Source organism: Drosophila santomea, chromosome 3R, assembly GCF_016746245.2.
Source record: "Drosophila santomea strain STO CAGO 1482 chromosome 3R, Prin_Dsan_1.1, whole genome shotgun sequence".
Lineage (NCBI taxonomy): Eukaryota > Metazoa > Arthropoda > Insecta > Diptera > Drosophilidae > Drosophila > Drosophila santomea.
The window spans coordinates 15,440,936-15,462,823 of record NC_053019.2 but is presented as its reverse complement, the minus strand read 5'-3'; the positions used below and the strand labels follow the sequence as shown (position 1 = coordinate 15,462,823).

Below are 21,888 nucleotides of genomic sequence, written 5' to 3'. Positions count from 1 at the left end.
CGTTTGCAAATGGTGAAATGGCTTCATCTGAATTCTAGCCACATTTCCCGCTGCCAAAGGATACTACTCTTAGTTTATTTTTGCCTTTCAGCGGAGGCTCGCTTTCTGCCAGCTTTCTGGCTTCAATAAGTCAATTAAACCTGACAGGGTGAAAGATAGGTCTAAATGTGAATCACGCTCTATGTTCGCACAACCATTTATCTCACTCCCAGCCCAGAAAAACTCAACTCATTGAGGCAAACGAACAAAAGCCTTGGCAAAATCATTCATCCCATTCCCATTAGGCATTTATCAAAAAGGGAGTTTGGATATTGGCCCTGATTATGCGTATATGTAATGCATATACGGCCGGGAAAATTAATAAATATTTTAATTAAACGGGCTGGAGAAACACGAAAATTGCAAGGTCTGCACGTGACTGGGCAAGCATTTTCCTTTTTCCCCGAAAGCACACACACACACACACGCAGACACTCGAGGGAACGCAGTTAAAAAGCAATTGAAATGCTATTGAAACACGGCAGTTGAGATCCGCCACGAGTGGGCTCTGACATTGCATTGACCTTTGGCAAATAGAAAATTCGTTAGGATCAATAATTAAGTGAAATGAAAAAAGAAACACATCTATGTGTAGCCAAAAAAGAAGTCACAAATGACCAGTAACAATAAAAGAGCAGGCAAAATTAAGGCGATTGAAGAGCAAACACAATGAAGCGTGTTCCATAGGCCAGGAGCTTGACAGGCTCCCACCAGGCCAGGGAATATTTCCCCAGTCCCCATGAAATTTTTCCGCTCCCTCTGGGTTTTCCCAGCTCTCCGCAAACTTGGCCAACAGCCATGGCCAAGACAAATGGCAGGCGGAGAATATGAGCGAACAAGAAGAGCGAAACAATTGCGTGCTAAACGCCAAAAACGTCAAAGGAACTTGGAAAAAATGGAGCATTGGGGCAGTAAATGGAAAGATAAATGGCATGGGCCACTAGACAAAGGGGGAAACCCGGAGAAGGGACCAGAAAATGGGACATTGCATCCCCATGGACTGACACAATATCGAGTTGTTAAAATGTATTCCAAAGAAAACTATGAGATTACCCTAAGTGTCTTGCATCCGTAAGTTTTCAGTTTTACTAAATCAATCAGTTGGGTTTTAGAAGTTTTTTTATTATTATTCATAATTTTGTTGTTTTTTTTCTTTGTTTTATTACAAATCGAAAATGTGTAGGGTATGTATGGAAAGGCCGAATGTTGGATGTGTTGTGGCAGATATACATATCCCTTATACAGTTTTCTAAATGTCATCGAGCTCCGCAACAGAGACGATACGTTTTACGTTTTTTACAAATACAAATAGTTGTATAAATATTCGTTATATATAGCATCTAAGATATACAAAAAAGGAACAATTTATGAAGCCCATTGATTATGCGATGTTCATGTTGATCAAATGGGAACTCATAAGTTGATTTTATTGTTTTATTATAATAAATGTAAATCGATTTTTTTCATATTCTTGCACTTAACATTTACGATAGGTTCTTAAGAAATCGGAAAATAAAAATTAAACAGAGTGTTTGAGTTTTATTCGGTTGTTATTTTTTTTTCTACGGGAATTACGCACTTCTTGGCAAATATTTTAAGAACCCCAGACGGGAATGATGTTGTCTTCTGGTTCCGAGTGGAGTTCTTGCAGTTTTGAAAAAATTCAAACGTTGTTCACGGATATTAAGACTCGCAAAGCCTTTTGCTACTGATCTACTCCAAAACTGGTTGTCGTTGTTTTGGTGGCCCCTTGTGATGCATTCGTTGTTTTTGGATGTTCAGGATGTTCAGGATGTTCTTGTTGGTGTGTAGTTCGTTGTTTCGTTCGTTTACAAAATTGAGCGGTGAGCTACGGATCGAAAAATGTAGCATTATTACCTCCAAATTGCAACAATACTCGAAATAAACATTTAAATGGAATAAGAGGTGTGTGGCATGCAGAAGTTGTATCATGTGTTTGCTACATGGGTTAAAAACAATTTGGATTTCAATGAGAGGGCTCTGAAGTTTCTAAGTATATATCGTACAAAATTCGGAGAAGATATATTTTCATAATAACAATATAATATTAAAATAAGTAATAAACCAAATATATTTATAATTTATTTTCAGAAGGACCTAAGTCAAAAACCAAATTTAAGGGATGCCAAAATGCATCAATAAGGTAATTAACCTTAAAACATTTTTCGTATATTAACAATTACAAAGACTACAGAACCCAATCATACATAAACTTATGCATATATCGATTATATGTTATTAACACTACTTGTTGTGGAAAACTACTAATTCAGGGTACTACAGGGTATGTTTTTTCTAAAGGATATTATGTGAGCACTACAAGTCATTTGTGTAGCTTCTACAATGAACAAATTTATCGTTTGTCATGCGTTTTCCTTTTTCTTACCAATTTGTTTTTTTTACATTTCGTTACATGTAATTTATGTAAAATTAAGTACAAAAAAATTACAGAAGTGCTATATGATTGATATAGCGTCGCTTTGTTATTAGAGCTAAACGATTGTTTGTGATTTTGATTCTATATATTTTGTTTAGAATAAATCCTCTTCCTCAGCTGTTTATGGTAATTAAAATGTAAATAAAATAAAAATAATAATGTTAAATATAAACAATATTGGAAAATGTGTTGGGTAATATATAATTTTACAAAACCATGAAAGAAAATCGTATGCAATTAAATATAAATATTTATGGAAAGCACATTCCGAATTTAATAAATAAAATTTAATTTAAGTTACGAAACAAAGAATGTAACTTGACATCAAAATAATATTAATCCAAGTGCTTCTAAAATGTTCCCTAAAAATCTAGGATGCTTCTATCTGCTTTTTTACATGGAATTCTAGTGGACTTTATTACTTTCGACTTTTATCTGGTGCAAGTATATTTCTCTCATGCTTTTATGGTAATTTCTCTATGGGCATCTAGGGAAGGGTATAACCAATTCGAAAATATTTACAAACTGTTTGTATGTATATACAGAAGCCGATCTTACCAACAGCCAATGAAATGTTACCCCCCATGTTCAACACAATTTGAGCCCCACAGTTGGTAAGATCAAAGTATGTATCTCTGGGAATCAGGAATCTATAGCTTACGTGTCAAGGGTCTGGCTGGGTGCTTGGACCACAAGTAGCGGTTCTTCACCGGCGACAAGTACGAGTCCCGGGCCACGGGGCTCGAGGCACGGGGCACCGAGGTGGCGCGGAAGGGCACCAGGTCATCCACGTCCCACCAGAAGGGATCGCGCACGATCGAGGAGATCGGCAAGTTGGGGCTGGGGCTCAGCAGATCCCTGAACCGGTTGCGTGGGTGGAAGATGGGGAGTCCTGTTTTGTTGGCATTTCAGTAGCAGTAGTTGTAGTTGTAGTAGTCATCATCAGAGATGATATGATTGGATGGTGGTATCGGTGTTGGGTGTTGCATTGCGTTGTTGTGCGTTTTGTTGGGTATACAATCAGATGTTGTGGGGTTTCATTTGATATTGTTTGTATTGTTGTAGCAATGTATACAAGAAGAGCAGAAAGAAAAATATTTTTTGTTTTTGCTATGTTTTTTTTTAAACTAAAATAAAAGTAAATCAAATAAAAAAAAAAAAACAACGCTTTAACAATCAACAATAATTTGATATTTTCCATGCGTATGTTGGGGTTTCGTTGTGGAAAAAATACCAAAGGATAATGGTGGGAAATGCGAGGAAAAGTGATAAGGGAAGTTGATAGAGAGTGACAGGTGGCAGGATGGACAGGCGCTACAGTGAGCACATCGATAAGCGAACCAGTGGGCATATGAAGGTGGGGTTCTGGTTTGGGATTTATGGTTTTAACGGGGAATGCAAACCGATTCAATGAAGCGTTAAATGGGTTTTCAAATCTTGCTAAATTTCTTCATCGGATTTTTGGTATTCAATTGAACGGAAAGCAATTAAATTATTTTATGGTCGTTATATACACTAGTAATTAAATTTAATTAAATTGGTTCTTTAAGGCAGTTCACGTTTGTGTTCTGCATTATTTTCAAAAACTATCCGATATACTTGGCAATAAAATGTGAAATGCTATTAAAAGTGAGTAAAATTGAGAATTTGCATAATATATTTGCGAAATTTTGAAAATTTGAAAATCATTCAATCGATTTGCCTTCGAGGACGGAAAGCGCGGCGCTTACACTTCGGGCAATACTGTACTAATTTTGCTGATGCTGCTGGCAAACTCAAACTCAAAACACGAGAGACACTAGAAATACTCGTGCTGGCGAAGCCAAAGAGTGGAAATAATTTTGACAAATTATATGGCCACCAGATGGGCGGAATGGGCGGAGTGGGCGTGTCATGGACGAAAGTGGTCTGAACACGTCGCGAAAAATATGGCAACGATTTTTCAACGCGTTCGCCGCACATTATCATCATCGCTCCATCACCACAAACTCCATCATCTCGATTTTGTCTCGCATTTCCAGAGGCAAAAGAAGCTGACATCAAATTGAACAATAACACGCAAATTTCGTCTCTTCTTCGGATTTTTTGGGGTTTTTTCTTTTGTTTAAAGGTAGTGAAAGTAGTATAGGTGAAATTTGGATTTTTACCCTCAGCATCGTAGGCGACTTCGGTGGGACGGGGTCCCCAGCGACCGGCTTTCACGGGAGTGGGACTTGGCGAACCGGCGCGCTCAAAAATACCGAGTGGCCGACTGGGCGCATCAGCTGGCGCCGAATCAGCCTCGGCGATCGCGGGCAACTTACGTTCAAAGAGTTCGTCCAGCGGCTCCAACGAGCTGGCCCGGAAGCTGGGCCGCGTGAACGGGGCCAAGCTGGTGGCGCGATCGAAGACCGAGGGTCCACCGCGTGGCACGCTGCCCTCGCGGTTCCAGTAGCTCGGCGGTGGCACGTACGGCTCGCTGCCGGCGCGGGTCGTCCTCGAGGGGCGGAACGGCGAGGCCGAGCGACGAGCTGAAACCAGAACGGGGTAACCAGAAGTGAGTAACCATGTCGCGGATCACTGGCAACCATTGGCAAAGTATCTAGTTGCAACAATAAGTGCCTGACTAAGTGGGGCCTCGTTGAGCTGCCCCTGCTGAAATGTATACTTTCAAACTCAAATATATACTATAGAAATATGCTATCACTAAAATCACAAAACATTGGCATTGATATTAGATAGGAAACGTATGTAAATATTGATCAATTTGTATACATGTAAATAGAATATTGCAAAGATACTATGAAAATCCTTTAATCTTTTTGGTATTAAAACTTTTGCTATTCTATCCTAAACTGAATTAAAAGAGATTTAAAGGCATCAACACTTTTTCGAAATAACTACCTTGGCGTCTGCAATAATTAACCACTCAAAATCCCTATAATCTTGTACTTACCAGAACGAAAAGCCTCACCCACCAACGATGTTCGAGAAACTCTCGCAATGGAAAACAAACAACATCCGAAACAAAATACATAGTACAAATTACACAAAACTGTGGGCACGAAACACGATTACAAAATTGGAAGTTTTTGATTGGAAATCTACGAGTATAAATTGTCTGCCAGAGAACGTGAAACATACATTTTTAATACAGAGTTCGTTAAATATTTCATTTGAGTTTGTATAAATGTTTAGTTTTTAAGTATTGTTGGCAGTTTATATATACAGGCACCGCACAGTGTAATGCGAATTACTATGTTTTGATTTTAGTAGTGAAACGAGGGACTAGACGAAAGACAACAGCGAACTGGACAAGGTAAAACATTGACATTAATATTAATATCGAAATGTGAATGAGATGTTAGAAAATTAAGGGCCATTGAGAGAAGAATTTCCGTTGCGATAAAAAGATCCAAAACACAAGTTTTCTTGATTGGTATTAAATATGTTTTTATTACTGATTAAGGCTGGTTCTTTAAAGTAACTGAAGGGCGGAAATAGTGTTTATATGGTTTTTTTTTCGGTTTTTTGGTTCGGGTATAGTCGCCAGTGGGGCTACAGTGGGCTCAAATAGTTGATTTAGCAGCAAAAACTATGCTCTTTGGTACAGCAGCTGTTAGAAGAAAGGCTTAAGATAATCGGGGTTTGGATGGATGGATGGTTTTAGGAACGAATGAGAGGATGGGTTCGTTAAATATGTTTATTTAAATATATTTAATGGCTAAAATTAAAATTAGAGTTCTTTTTTATAAATGTTTTGTTGTTGGTTTTATTACTTTTGTTGTTGTTGTTGATTTTGTATAAGTTAATAATTAAAATAAAGCATTTGTATATTTATATTTATATATTATACAATGAAACATTTAACGAAATTTTCACTCGACTTGACTATTGCTGGTTATCGGTTTTTTTTTCTTTTGCTTACAGACAAATATTGATTACAATTCATTTTCGTTTATCCCTTCACTTCGTTTAAGTTGAACAGATTTTGCGTAAATTTACAAGAGTCTATCTACGAGCTAAGCAAACAAAAGTATTTATTTTCAGCGCTTCAAACTCTTAGAGCTGCAAAATAGAGTTAAACAAATAGGACTTTAGTCGAAAATCGAGTTGTAACGCTATTGAGAAAAGTCTGCAAAAGTATTTTCTTATGTTGGCTGAATTTGAAAAAAAATTTCGTTGAGTTCGTATTGGATGTTGCGATCAGATTTCATTTGCTATTTTGTTGAGTTCGTGCTTACATTTTGTATATATACGAGTATATTAATTTTAAAATTTTCGTTGTTGATGTTGTTGTGTTGTTTACTTTCCTGCTGATGTTGGGGTCGGACTTTTGTGTCTGGCATTGGATTTAGTAAATGTCTTTGATATCCTTACCCTTGTTGAGCTCAGCCAGCAGCTTGTCCTCTGGCTCGTACTCCAGGGGCACCAGCGCGTTGGGCGTCAGTGGCTTGTCCTTCAAGTACAGACCATAGCGAGATGGGTACCTAAAGTGGTGGACGAAATCCGAAAATGATAGGTGATCTTGGGGAGCATTTAAGGGACTTTAAGGGACACCCACCTGCGCTCGATCTCCTGCATGCGCTTCAGATGATCATTCCAGGCCTTCTCTGCGTCGTAGTTAGCTGGAACTGTCCACAGAAAAGATTGATATTACACGAATCTAGACATACTTCCTAGACTAGTTGAGCATTCCAAGAATTGCGCAAGCAAAAAACTCAATAAAAAAAAGAAAAAATGCTTACAGAAAGTGGTATGTTTAGTGCGTGGGCTCACACGACGTATGCGCAATATTCGATACGTACGCCATCCCGGAAAGCAATATTATCATATATCATAGCGAAAGCAGCAAAGGAAGAAATAGAAGGGAATCGGGAAATCAGTAAAGCAGTAAAGCGTATTAAAAAGCAATTTATTATAAATGATCTGCAAGCTGAGGCAGTAGCCGTGGTCATGATAAAAGTCGATGGGAGTTCATAGCAAACCCTTTGATGTGATGGCCCTTGATGGATGGTCTGATGGATGGATGCAACACCACAGCACAGAAAAGCAACAGCGAGTTGTTTACAGATTTTATTTCACACACAAAACACATACATATACATATATATATATACAGATGTATATACTGGCTAGCGAATAAATCGTTTTCTAATTTCGATTATTTAACTAAAAACTACACACAAAATCCTTTTCACTAAATTTAAGTTTGTCTTTTGCCTAGAGAGAACAACAAATAGAAATACAAATATATATATAAATATATATCGAGAGAGTGCGCATAAAATATCAAAAATATATATATGTATATCGCTCGGATACATATGTGTATTTATCTTGACGACACATATACTTATGTATATTCTGAAACATTTATGAAAGAGAGAGAAAGAAAAAAACAATTGGTTAGTCCAAAAAAAAGCGAAAAGAAAACTAAATAATTTAGGCAAACGGGGTACTAGGTTGAAGGTAAAACGGTTTGGGGGTTGGGGACTGGGGACTGGGGACTGGGGCTTTTGCCAGTGTGTGAGTGTGTGGAAATTCGGAAAATCAGAAAATCGGAAAAGAGAACTTCGGCTTCCGCGCATCGAGGGCCGCCGCAGTCATTTGATCCCAGAGCACGCACCGAAAAAAATTGAGTCAAAAATTCCGCTTATATACCTGACTTGATATATAGCGCACAAAGATGAGTCCGCTTGCGTGTGTGTTGCCTATATTGTCTTGATTTTTTGTTCATTTCTGAGGCCTTTTGCCAAAATCAACACGAACGAGCCGAAACGAAAAGAAACGAAACGAAACTCTCATTGACGTAATAGTATTTGGCCGTTTGGCGCTGGCCAATTTTATTTTTAAATTTATGAAATCATAGCGCTCGCACATGAGAACCCATAAAGATATGGCGGTTCTGATATATTCAAGGTGTTGTCAAAAGCTTCAATAGCCAGGCAGTGGCGAAAATGCAGTTGTGAGATGATTGTAATGACGCGACTGATTGATTGATTGATTGATGGCGCATCGAAGCGAAACAGAAAGGCTGAAAGAACTTTTGGCGTTCGGCTGGACCGAAGCTTATGTAACCTTGCAATCGGGTGATTAACTTCCTAATTTTGAATTTTATCGAAGTTTTCAAAGGGCTAAGTAAATTAAATTTGTTTGAAGTGTCAATCAGAAAGGTATGCATAAACATTTAATTTTCAGCTACTATACCATTTTTAAAAATGTAAAAAGTATCTTTAGCAGTTATTTGAATTTCATGGTGGGTAACTAGTTATGTAAACAAGAATTTCTATCTGGCCAGATCATTTTTACTATGTTATTTAAAATTGAAAACATCATAGCTACATATCCATACTTGCAAGGCCACGCATTTCGGAAGCAGTAAGATACAGATTCTCAGCTGTGTGAAGCAGTTAGGCGGGGATCGGCAGTAGATAGTACAGTAAATGCTCCATATATGGGCCCAACTCACTTGTTCGGCTGTAGTGATGGTCGTAGATGGCACGGGGCGAGTAGCCGTAGGTGTCGCGGCTCACTGGCAGATATCTGTAGCCAGAGGACTGGACGCGCTCGTTGGCGGTGGCGGGCTCGTCGTAGATGCTCCTGTAGGAGGGCGAGTCCAGGTAGGAGCTGTAGGGACGAGAGGCACGGGGAGCCTCGTGGGCACGGATATCCTCGGAGCCTATAAATAGGTGTTTGGATAACGCGGCGTTAGTTCATTGCTATTCAAATATTTCGGCTATTTTCACTATTTGGCTCAATGCCAGCGCTGCAGAAAAGCACACAAAAATTAAGTTGATTTCTATTCGGTGTCTATCATAGATGCGCCCCTCTATGTGTATCCTATATTTTTTTGGTATTTTCGCTGTCTTTGTTTAAGGCCTGAGCACATATTTTACATTTTTCTCTCTATATACAGTGGATGGCGAAAAGCTTTCCCATCGGAGCGTATCTAAGTATATAGTAGAATGGCTGATATGACACCTGCCAAAATAAATAGACTATACATATAGGCTAAGCTATTTGTGTTGCTCACTACCCAGAGTTTAATAATATCACTGTGAGATGTCCCTTAATCAGACCGAAGTGGGAATACTTAGAGTTGATCTTCAGTTATTCTAGAACTATGCAAACTGACTTCAATTGTGACTAACCATTCAATTATACTTTTGTATATCTAACCCATTTTTTGAGGACTTCTTTTGCCTTTCTACTGGATTTATACCTCAATTATACTTTTGTATACCTATTCTATCTTTTTAGGACTTTTTTATTTTCTTATTTACTGGATGCTTACCCTTCAGGGACCTGATGTAGGACTGCCAGAATTTCGCCTTCTTGCTGGGGCTCTCATTGCGCCCAATCATTTCCAAGTGGTTTTTGAACATTTTGATCGATTTGTTTTGTTCTGTTCACGAAAAAATCGTTGAACTCGTTCGCTGTAATGAAGTTGGGAGAAGAGATGTCTTAGCAATTTTCCAATGTGTGTTTCAAATTTCCGTTCGGCTTTTCAGTTCTCGGTTTAATCTATTTCCCGGGAAATGCCAGGCAGCACGCACGAATTCGAGTCGCTTGTCTCTCGATTGATGGGATGTTTTCTCAGTTGAATTTTTTGCTTTCGCGTTGAAAGTCTCTCGGTTCGAAAATAAACAGACTGTGTGCCACTTTCGAGCAGTGCAAAGTTTATAAAACATATACATATAATCTAATATAATACCACGATCAGGCAACAGCAGCTACCGCAAGATCAATCTCACTAAAAATAAATATATGTTTCGGTTCGGTTTTTGTGATTTTTCATGTATTGCTTCTTCTGGTTGCTCAAATATAAAAATATTTTTTGTTGCTTAGCAAATTTCACACTTCTGAGTATGAGAACCAGAAAAAACGAATATTCTAGGTGTCAGTGTGTGCGTGTAAGTGGGCTAGTGGGTGTGAATGTATCTGTGTGTAAGCTGCAGCTAAATTGGGTTTTATTTTTAAATGTCCTTGAGTTGAAATCGTTCTGTTATTCTGGCTTTCATCGGAATTTACTTTAGTAGTATCGAAGAAGTGTGCAAAGTCTAATAACAATTTAGTTGAAGTATTTCAAAAGTATTAGCTACTCGAATCGAATGATTGCGATAGGTCCTTATTATCCATTAAATGAAATAAATTTTCGAATTTAATTCAATATCGGATTTTTGTATTAATATTTCACTGCACAAACTTTTAAAGAGCTCCAACACTTTGGTATCAAATGTCATTGGGTAAGATCTCTCTTATATAATTATAGTCAATGTCTTTTTGCCATGGAATATCGGTTCATTCATAATGCGATCATAATTCCATAATTATTTCACCATGTAATTGTTTTTTCTTCACAGTCAGCTGTGGTAATGCACTTTATTCAATTTGATTTGATTGTTTTTTATTTCGTTTATAATTATTTAATGTACTATTCAGTTGTGTTGTTTAATATGTTTTCGGGTTCGCTTACAATTTAAATTTACTCCTAAAAAATAGCGATCTATCCTCAACGAAGAATTTTTTCAAACTGCAAACCCCATGAAAATTCGCCTCACCAATTTTCCTCGTTTCAGAATTTTGCCATTCCGTTTCGGCCCCAAAAGCACGGCGCATTCCTTTACGGCGTAGGTTGCTCTATCCGTGAGCGATTTTCATCGCATCAGTGTGTTGCAAAGCTCCGGAGATCGGTTATGGGAAAGCTTTCCCATTTTCTGATAGATCGTGTGCTGGCACCCGCACCCACTCATTGTTTGCAACGATTCAATACCGAAACCGCGATGACGCTGGCGATGATCATAAAAAGAAAGCCAGCTAACTCATGCCACACATATATGTTACTCGTATGAGCCAATATTTCTTTCACAAAATCCCGCACTCTATTTTCAGTTTTTGTTTTCCCTATGCCTTTTCATAATTTAAACGCTGTCTTTAGAAGTTCAAAGGGAAAGGTATTATATTGATCAATGGACTGTATACGCTTTTGATAAATCATTACTTGACTGCTTTTTAACCAATTTAAAATGTGGTTAGTTGTCGATGGAATTTTTGGCATGACAGCATTTAAATTCCGTTTATTTGTTTACGTTTTCTTTTGGTTTTGGCATTTGCTAAAATGTAGTTTCCTGATAATGGAAAACCATTTCCAGCATCATGCCCACACAGATAAATAAACAAAAGTGGTCCAGGTATATTAAGCCAAATGCAGATACCCTGACTATGCAATATATGAGGTATTAAGTAACCTATATAGGGGGTTTTACATATTTAAACGTATTATGTAAAATTCAATATTATTTTGCTGTTAGTTGGTTTTTTTAACTATTATATATACTTATGTTATAACTCGATAGTAAAAATACCCTAATGAAGGGTATATTTTTTCTGCCCACGTGCGACCTAATGCTTGATAATTCAAACACAACTTTTCCAGCGAAATTCCTAAGAAAACGAATAAACAACGATGGGTAAAGCTTCTTCCCCCATCATATACAATTACATCGGACCGAGTTGAAGGGCAGATCTGGGAGTACATATGTTTCTAATAATAGTGACTACATTCATGGAGATCGGTTTGACCTTTTCAATCGTGCAGATCGCTTACAGAATTTCCTGCATGTGTTTTCCTATTTTTCTCCCATGAACTCAAGGCCAAATGCAAGTGCATTGAAATGTTCTTTTGACTTTGTTTGTTTACCTTATATAAGGCTAATTTGTGAATTTAACCCTTAAACAGACTTGCAGCGTCATTTAAACTTGAACTTGACTTTGAATAAGCGAATGCGGTTTGATGAACCAAATCGAAAATCAAATGAAAATGCACAAAAACTCACGGGAAATTGGGAAATACCTGGCAAAGGTTTTCATTTCGGCCAATCAGTGAATTCGGTGATGTGATTCAACTTTTACTTTCTGGCACACTTTTTTGGCTTCCCACTACAATGAATTGAGCAACTTTTTAGTTTACTTTCGTTTTTGTCTTTCGTTTTTTACTTAATTTTAGTTTTTTGGCGCTTGAATGTGCATTACCATCTTTGATGTTGTGCTGAAGGACACACAAAAGTTGGCTAGGAACTGCATACCCTTAAAAGGAACCTCAAATTCAATTTGCAAATATAATTCAATTATTTTTAAACTAATTAAATGGCAAAGCGTTTTAAAAAATAATCATCTTAGAGAAATTTATGGCCCTTGAGGATTGGGGTTGAGGATGTAAGCTCATTATTTAGTGGCACAAATGCAAACAATGTCAAACAATTTGCTTTCGCAAATTCCCCACATTTTATAACGCAGTTTATACCCAAATTAATTGTAAACTGCATTTAATTTCGGGCGAGAGGATTAGACATTTAGTTTTCAGAAAGTAAAACGCAGAGTGAATGCATATCATTTATAAGCAATTTATTACTCTGGCACTTGGTCCGTAATAAATTGCTTTCCCAATGTGAAGGTCGATTATAGTTTTCGCCAGTGAAATGAAATGAAACGATAAATGAATATCCTACAATGTCAACGATGCGTATGCGCAATTTGCTGTGGCTCAGCAGCTCAGAAAAGCTACAAAATATAATTAATATAAATACCACTTTGAGTCATAGCGAGTAAGCGAAAATAAATATATTTTGGTCTATTGTTTTGTACCGAATGCTTTTTGTTTTGTGAGCGTTTCGTATGCTCTCTTTTAAAACGATTTGCCATATTAAAAAAATGAAATGTATTGTTTAAAAGGGTTTCAGTAAATGTACTCTTTAGATTCAATTTTTTCGACTTGCATCACCTGGGGACTCATAAATAGAGCTTAATGGCTTCTAATGCCTCAACTGAAAAGCTTTTCCCACTCTATGCTGTCTATCATACAATTTGAATAAAAATACACACATTATGTGGCACTAATACATAGTTTGGCCGAGTCTATATATAACGATGTTTAACCTTAACATATAGCAGACACCTTCAAATGAATTCTGCTAGAAATATAAAAATAAATATGTGTACTCGATGTATTCGCGTGGATATATTCTCTCGCCTGATTTTGCAGCCGAAATCCGTATCTATAGCCTTTGGTCAGATAGGTTCTGATCGGATTGGGATTGGGATTCGGAATGGTATTGGGATTGGAATCGGGCCTGCTCTCCAAGAAGCGCCAACGACCCACGCAAATGAACTTGAAAATTAATTGTTTCTGCAGTCGCACAATTGCAGATCGTGGGGGAGTAAAAAAATGGATGTATAGGGGCTTTATGTATTGAGAGATACATATGCGTACATTTGCTCAATGCCACTGGGGGTTTGCCTTCCATAATTTATTTGGCTTTCACAAGCTATGTGCCTGAAAACACACATTTTGTTTATAATTTCATTAAAATTGAATGCCAGACGATTTCTTCGTCGGGCTGGAAAATTGAAAATTAAGAAAAATCCACAAGTTATTTGGCGTGTTTGGCTTGGCCCATATATTTCTTTATAAATAAATTAGTGTCTATTTCTTTTCATCTTCTTGATCTCCAAGGACACAAGGGTCAATGCAGTTGAGGAAATTGCACGGAATTAACCTTGAATTTCGACACAAATATTTCTGGTGACAGATTGATGATGGTCAGACAAACTGGCGAAATGGGAAAACGTTTGAATATTTATTTTGGTCACTTTCTTTGAGTGGCTTATAGAACATTGCTGCTGACACTTTGGGTTAAAAGTTTTTGGTTTTCAAATATAATTAGGAAAGCCATTAACAGTTAGCCAGTGAGCAGCCACTTGAAATTCATTTCCTCCTCTGAACTTTCCTCCCCCTTTTGAGAAGAAGTCATTCGTTTATCAATAGCCTGCTGACGTCACAGAGATACAACTTGTACATCCTGTTTATTATTTTTGACTTTCAGTGTATAATATACGAATGAAAACAAGCACACAAAAAGCCATTTATTCTGGCTCTGCATTCCATTCCATTCATGAAATCAAGGGGAAGCGAATATGTAATTAAAAGAATCTTACATATACAATTATACAAAGTATATGAATAAAGATTACTCGGGTCCATTTGGCCCACAGATGACAGCACAAATGTGGACAATGTTTTGATATGTTTGGCACAAGTGTTTCTCGATATAATAATACTATATTTTAGGGGGTGTCTACCGCCCAATACCAAAATATTGGAAGGCCAAAACGGAAAGTTTCGTTTATTTTTTAACCCGTCTCATTGGCTGTCCAAATTTTTAACTTGTTCATTGTCTTGTACTTTGGCTGTTTCTCAGTTTTTCTGTCTTTTTCGCTTAGTTTTGTGTCGTTTTCTATATTTCACACATCATTGTGTGATAAAAATATTTTGAAGCTGTTTTTTATTTGGAACCTCGTACATATAACAAAGATTTATCTGTGTATAAAAAGAAAGGCGGAAAATAGACAAAAACAGGAAAAAACAAAACATAAAATCGACTGGATGCAAAGTACATATATTAGCAAGTTGACGTCAAGGGATACAGTTCTTTTTCCTTTGTTTATAGGAAATTCTATACCTAATTACTTTCCACTTAGCAATACAACACTTCCGATACATATTTTGTATGTGTTATATTCAAATAAATATACAAATGAAAATTGAATACATTACAGAATTTATGGTCAGTAGGTACTGCATATACTGTTTTCCATACGTATTTAAATTGCATATCATTCCGAAATTCCTTTGTACAAAAGCCGAATAAATCATACTTTCCCGTAATCAAAGCAGAGCAATATTCTGGTTTTAAAGCTAACAACCATGAGCCACAAACAAATTGCCCTGATATGCATAAATTTATGATTTCAGACCTTATTCGCCACCGGGCGATTTATGGGCGAAGGGATAATGGGCCACGTTCAAAGCGCCTGAAATGACTTGTGACACAAGGCGAACTGTGAATTACGAGTGCAGAGGGCACAAATGAGGGCTTGTACAAATCGACACCTGCAACTTGGTGTCGATTGTGGGATGTGTGTCCTTGGATCCTGCGAAGATGCTGCAGTCTTCATATAATTTGGTCGCAATTGTTAGTTGGTTAGTTGGGCGCATCATGATGGGAATTTCCCAAAGGAGCGGCGCAGCCAAGTGCTCGACTCAATTTCCAGTTGGCAAATTGGTTTAGTTGCCAATCGAGACGAACATATGCGGATTGCATTCGAGGAGGAAACATATGCCACCAGATCCCATTCATTTGCGCCGTGCAGCCGTGCCGCCGAGTTGCCGAGATGCCTCAAGGTGTCGGAGTGAAATTTATTCTTAGAAGCCATGGCCAGAGCCAGGTGCATTTCTTTGAATGTAAATGCAATTCAATTAGCCCAGATTCAAAGGGGGAGCGAATAAATAGCAATATAGCAATTGTCCTTGCCTCTAAATTGTGAGCACAACTCAGTTGGACTTGGCTAAATTAACAGATCCTTGGCCCAGCGGCAATTAGCTTCGTCCTGCCCAAGGATAATGAACTGGGCAATAGAAAAGTCGAGTTTCTCTGCTCAAATGTCATCCACGTATATAAATGAGTGATTTAATGACTGTTATATGTAGCATCTATGTATGTCGCATACTGTAGCCACAGTGCGGCATGTAATGTAATTACCCCAACTAATTGAAAGTTCTTTATGGCTTTTGCTGAAGGCCAATATATTGTGACTTTGTTGTGTGGTTAGGTCATGTTGTCAAAGGAAATGGGCATGTCAAAGCTCTAAATTAATAGAACAGTTTCTAATAACGATATGAATTTAAAATCAAATTTATACTAGATATAATCCCTTCTTAATACCGCAATTCCCAATTAATACCGCAAACGTGCCACCACTTTGCAACTTCCCATAGAACTTGACGACTGTTGGTTTGGTTGACCAACAAAGTGGCGTTGAAAACCATGGCGAGACAGTTGCCTCCGCGGATGAATAGAACGATGGATGCGATGACACGCTGAATCAACAGAGTGATGCGAAAATAATATGCTTGTGGCTGGAGTCGAGGCGCCAACGGTCTGGTCCATTGGAATCAAGTCGGGCACTCAGTTTTTCAATGATTTCGCGGTCCAAGTGGACCTGCTGAAAAATGGCACAATTTTTCAGGCAGACCGAAGCCACTCGGGCGTATGTGTAATGCCAACTCACACTGAGGGAATCCATAAATTCTCTTAAAAAGTATGCCGGCCATTAAAAAAGTCATTAAAAATGCGGAAAGAAGCGAAGAATTCTTGAACAGAATCTATGTCAAGGATATTCAAATTAGTATTTTGTATATTTTTGTGAAAACACTTTGATTGATCACCTTATATAGGCAAATTCAAACTCATTTCCTGTACATCTAATTAAACCAGTAACCTAAGTTGGGTGTCAATCAATTGATTCCGGGCTGTATTTACAGGTACAGCCATCAATGTCAGCCAAGTGAAGCCTAAGGAAGTGACTCCCTCTGCCCCAAGATGTACGGACTGCTGCTGGAGAACCTCTCCGAGTACATCAAGTCCGTTTACGGCGAGGAGAAATGGGAGGACATCCGGCGACAGGCAGGCATCGATTCGCCCTCCTTCAGCGTCCATCAGGTCTATCCCGAGAATCTGCTGCAGAAGCTGGCCAAAAAGGCTCAACAGGTGTGTGCTTAATACCCCAAAATAAATGAAGTGAAGACATGAAGTTTGTTCTTTTGGAATTAATATACATTTTCAGGTGCTGGGCGTTTCCGAGCGGGATTTCATGGACCAGATGGGCGTCTACTTTGTGGGCTTTGTGGGCCAGTATGGCTACGATCGTGTTCTTTCCGTTCTGGGTCGCCACATGCGCGACTTCCTCAACGGACTGGACAACCTGCATGAGTACCTGAAGTTCTCGTATCCGCGGATGAGAGCTCCCAGCTTCATCTGCGAAAACGAAACGAAGCAGGGTCTGACCCTTCATTACCGTTCCAAGCGTCGAGGATTCGTCTACTACACCATGGGTCAAATCCGAGGTAATATATCCAAGCATTTCCTTGGAGGCTACTAGCTGATTCTGATCATATCGATTATAAATTCAGAGGTGGCACGGTACTTCTACCACAAGGAGATGCACATCGAGCTCGTTCGGGAGGAGATCCTGTTCGACACGGTCCACGTGACCTTCCAGCTGACCTTCGATAACAGGGCGTTCACACTAGCGTCCTTGGCAATGACCCGGGAGGAGAAGCACCTGCCCATCAGTGCTCATGTGTTGTTCGAGATCTTTCCCTTTTGCATGGTTTTTGGGTAAGCATAACTTATTTTTAATGAAATGCCATTTAACTTTTGATGAATTCGTTTATGTTTAGTGCCGATATGGTTGTGCGAAGTATTGGTAACTCCTTAATGGTGATTTTACCGGAGCTTCTGGGAAAGAAAATTACGGCCTGGTTTGACCTAGTTCGTCCATTAATTGCATTCAAGTTTCAAACTGTAAGCATGCGCCTTACATATTCATAATATTACGTAACCCTTTATACCTATCAGATACTCAATCGCACTAACAACATTTTTGAGCTGGTCACTGTGGATCCAGTTACGGAGAGATTTGATGTGCAAAACGAGGACTTACTCCAGCACGAAGATGGCAGCGAACCGGAAAAGTCTCTTAGATTAAAAGGTAAACGGAAATGCCTTAGGTCAAAATCCAAAAAAATTAAAGTTCTTACTAAAATGAACTTTATTTTTTGAACTGGGGCTTAATTTGTAAAACTGGCTTCAAAGAAGTTGTGGTGTTTGTAATAGAGTAACTTACTAATACGTATGTTTCGCAGGCCAAATGGTTTACATGGAGAACTGGCGCATGATCATGTTTCTGGGTACACCCGTAATGCCCGATCTGACCTCACTAATAACCACAGGTCTATATATCAACGATCTGTCCATGCACGACTTCAGTAGGGATCTTATGCTGGCGGGTACTCAACAATCGGTGGAGCTCAAGTTGGCCCTGGATCAGGAACAACAGAAGTCGAAAAAGCTGGAGGAGTCCATGAGATTGGTAAGAAATATAAGAGTATTAGATTGTTACTCAAAAATAACAAGGTGTAATCCGTAGTTGGATGAGGAAATGCGAAGAACGGATGAGCTTCTGTACCAGATGATACCCAAACAGGTGGCTGATAGGCTCAGACGAGGCGAGAATCCCATTGATACCTGTGAGGTGAGTGATCCACCTAACCACATCCCAGATAACGATTATAAAATCATATTTTATGTCAACAGATGTTCGATAGCGTTTCCATCCTGTTCTCAGACATCGTAACCTTCACCGAGATTTGCAGCCGCATTACTCCGATGGAGGTGGTGTCCATGCTAAATGCCATGTACTCCATTTTCGATAAGCTGACGGAGCGGAATTCAGTGTACAAGGTGCGGTTCATTCCATTATTGTTTAACTCTATGCTAACCGATGAAGCCTAGGTGGAAACTATTGGTGATGCGTATATGGTGGTGGCGGGTGCTCCAGATAAGGATGCCAATCACGCCGAGCGAGTCTGTGATATGGCCCTAGATATGGTGGACGCGATTACCGATCTAAAGGATCCCTCAACGGGCCAGCACTTAAGGATACGTAAGAATGCCTAATCTTTAGTTATATATTAATATTAAAGCGGATACCCTTCAGGTGTGGGCGTCCACTCGGGCGCCGTGGTGGCGGGCATCGTGGGCCTCAAGATGCCCCGCTATTGCCTCTTTGGGGATACGGTGAATACCGCCTCACGTATGGAGTCCACCAGCATCGCCATGAAGGTGCACATATCCGAGTCCACGAAGGTTCTTATCGGACCCAACTACAAGATCATCGAGCGCGGTGAGATCGATGTAAAGGGCAAGGGCACCATGGGCACCTATTGGCTGGAGGAGCGTGAGAACCGACTGCCTCTGCAATTAACCGCCGCACTGCAGATTCATCCGCTCTCACCTGTTCCATCAACGCCCACACCCAAGACGAAGGCCATAATGCCTCCGGTATCCAAGCCGTTGACTCCGATGGTTCCCGTTTCGGTTTCTCTGGCAGTTTCCATACCCGCCACCAATGTTCCTGCTGTAGATGTGATGGCTCCTTCATCCAGCATGTCCGGTTTGGTACTTACTGCCACCGCAGCGGCTCACATGTCCTTGCACCACCAGGCCGTGGTGGCGGAGGCATTAACTGGAGGTTCAGGTGAAGTGGTACCGCCAGCAGCTGGAGGAGCAGCTTCTGGAACAACTGGAGCGGCGGCGGGTGGAGGTCCCGCCCCGGACGACCGGAACAGTCGCATCTACTCACCCGTAACCTTCAAGGATGTGGCACGGCGAAGCGTGGCCAATTCTCCGGTGAGAGGCTGCGCCCAACCGGATCAGGAGAGACGTCGCGAGTCCCGCTCCAATTCCACGGGCCACGTATTTATGCGGACTCCTTCGGATATTTTCGGCTCTCTCATCCTGGACACCGAGGAGTTTCTCGAGGACCTGCAAATCTCGCGCTCCTCCCTGGCAAACAACAACAACAATCCGAGCCCATGCGGCTTTAGCCCAACTCCTCCATTCCGGATTGGCAGCGCACCGCCAAAGCCGAGACCCAGTAATCCGGATAAATTTACACCGGAGGAACTGGCCGCCATGGACCAACTGACGCCTCCGTCAACGGCTCCAGCCAGAGAAACGGCCAGCTGCAGCAGTGCATCATTAGATCGCGACAAGGCGACCAAGCTGAAGTAAGTTTTTGGATGGGTTAGAGAACTCCGTCAGCCAACTTCTCGTTTATCAGGAAAATCACTTTCTCCAACAGCAGCAGTCTGGATGCCAGCACTCCAACTGCCGTGGCAGCCGTTGCTGCCGTGGTGTGTCCAATGCGATCCAAGTCGCCGCCGATGTCAGTGGCTCCAGTGGTACACATGGTTCAGGCCAGCACCAGCAAAGGCGACAGCCAACGACCAGGCTCGAAGGATTCGGTATCATCCATTTCCCTCCACTCACCCCCACCCAATCGATCTAGCTCGGCACCAGCCAGGTGAGCCAACGAGAAGGACTTCATCTTTCCAACAGTAACATAAACTTCTTTTTCCAGACCGCACTCAATGTCGAAGGCGGCGCGAAAGGCCTTTCTGGCCGCCAAGCAGACCAAGGCAATGGAGAAGCTGGACAAGATGATCGAAGAGGTTCACGAAGTGGAGTCCCAGTCGGCGACAAAGGCGGCCAGCATGCGACTGGCCCTCTACGGCCATGACGGCGGTGGTGATTTGGCTGCCGGTGGGTGTCCACTGTTCCTGCCACCGCCGCCGCAGCAGCAGCAACAGCGCCTGATGCCCAGCTCCATCTCAGACTCCGGCCTCTGCAGTCATGGGTGGGTAGATCCCGAATCACACCTTCAGTACTCCTTTCAAACATTCTATACCATTCCGCGACATAGTCATAGTCATGCTCCCAGCTGTCATCACATGGATCCGAAGATGAGCAACAGCCAGAGTTTCCAGCATTCTCCACGTGGCGGGATAACCCATCAGTGCTGCAGCGGCTTTGGACACGGAAATGGACGTCACTCTCACCGGATGCACTCGAATGCCTGCCGGATTCTGTAGAGGATGGCAGGACAGGAGCTCATCTATCTCCGATTCCATATCATGTATACTGACTCGAATTCCGCTCAATGTTCCCGCGTGCTTTTTGGTATAGTAATAATAACTAGTCAGCAATTATTAGGTTTTAGATAGATGTTGAATCTCATAGTGTATAGAATAGCTTAGATAAAGAAAGTACCTACATATTACGTGTACCCAGACTATAGCTAGTCAAGCAGGGCTTTAAAATTTGGCAAATCAGTGTCTAAATATGCTACAAATCTGTAAAAACTGTTAGCACCCTTGATACCTACATATGTGTATTATTCAAAAGATTTTAAATTTCTTGACCTCTAAATATGACAATACCAACAGGAAATCAAACTACAAATGGAAAGGCAAATGCCTTTCCGTACATTTTCATGAAACCACCTGAGGCATAAATTGCTCACAAAGTAAACTAAACTAACTATAAATGTACTATAAAATCTCTATATATTTGTAGTAGTTAAATGGTTAAGTAGTTTTTATGTGTAGACGAGTACAAAACAAATATTTCCAGAGAAAATCTGAGCTATGTATTTTCTAAATGTTTTAAATTGATTCCAATAATGCGAAAACCAAGTAATGCAAAACAATTTAAATAAATATTCTATTAAATAGCTGCGCAATATAGCAAAGTTGAAATGTTATTTCCCTATATTTATTTGGTGGTCTACTCCAAAGACAATAAATCATGGAATGGCTTTCATAATTGCTCATCTGAAAGTGGCACATCCTTTTATTAAGAGATCTTAGGTTGACAGTTGTTAAACTATAAATCACGAAGATTTATACATTTTGATATTTATTTCAAAATAAATGCATTCACTTTGTT

The 21,888-nt window shown here is 40.0% G+C and overlaps 2 protein-coding genes across 13 annotated transcripts; one reads left to right on the top strand and one right to left on the bottom strand.

Moving 5' to 3' along the window:
- Nucleotides 1-1,820: 1,820 nt before the first annotated feature.
- On the bottom strand, nt 1,821-11,112 carry LOC120454314. 11 transcript variants are annotated; one of them, XR_005616603.2, is made up of 9 exons: nt 10,956-11,112; nt 9,774-9,915; nt 8,949-9,158; nt 7,041-7,110; nt 6,857-6,966; nt 4,645-5,007; nt 3,159-3,389; nt 2,447-2,614; nt 1,821-1,888 (listed from the first exon to the last, which is right to left on the bottom strand). XR_005616603.2 is itself a non-coding variant. In XM_039639512.2 (8 exons), the coding sequence occupies exons 2-8, from the start codon at nt 9,862-9,864 to the stop codon at nt 1,869-1,871; spliced, it is 1,095 nt and encodes a 364-aa protein (XP_039495446.1). In that variant the 5' UTR covers nt 9,865-9,915; nt 10,956-11,112; the 3' UTR covers nt 1,821-1,868. The 11 variants fall into 11 exon arrangements, 5 of the variants coding, with proteins under 5 accessions (XP_039495446.1, XP_039495447.1, XP_039495449.1 ...); XR_005616604.2 differs by having other exon boundaries at nt 4,801-5,007; XR_005616605.2 differs by having other exon boundaries at nt 4,801-5,007; nt 7,041-7,104.
- On the top strand, nt 1,895-21,829 carry LOC120454312 (soluble guanylate cyclase 88E). 2 transcript variants are annotated; one of them, XM_039639511.2, is made up of 14 exons: nt 1,895-2,203; nt 16,860-17,085; nt 17,162-17,441; nt 17,508-17,715; nt 17,778-17,901; nt 17,956-18,088; nt 18,243-18,469; nt 18,527-18,631; nt 18,694-18,840; nt 18,892-19,042; nt 19,097-20,168; nt 20,243-20,464; nt 20,522-20,797; nt 20,864-21,829. In XM_039639511.2, the coding sequence occupies exons 2-14, from the start codon at nt 16,918-16,920 to the stop codon at nt 21,030-21,032; spliced, it is 3,282 nt and encodes a 1,093-aa protein (XP_039495445.1). In that variant the 5' UTR covers nt 1,895-2,203; nt 16,860-16,917; the 3' UTR covers nt 21,033-21,829. The 2 variants fall into 2 exon arrangements, with proteins under 2 accessions (XP_039495445.1, XP_039495444.1); XM_039639510.2 differs by having other exon boundaries at nt 20,222-20,464.
- Nucleotides 21,830-21,888: the final 59 nt, after the last annotated feature.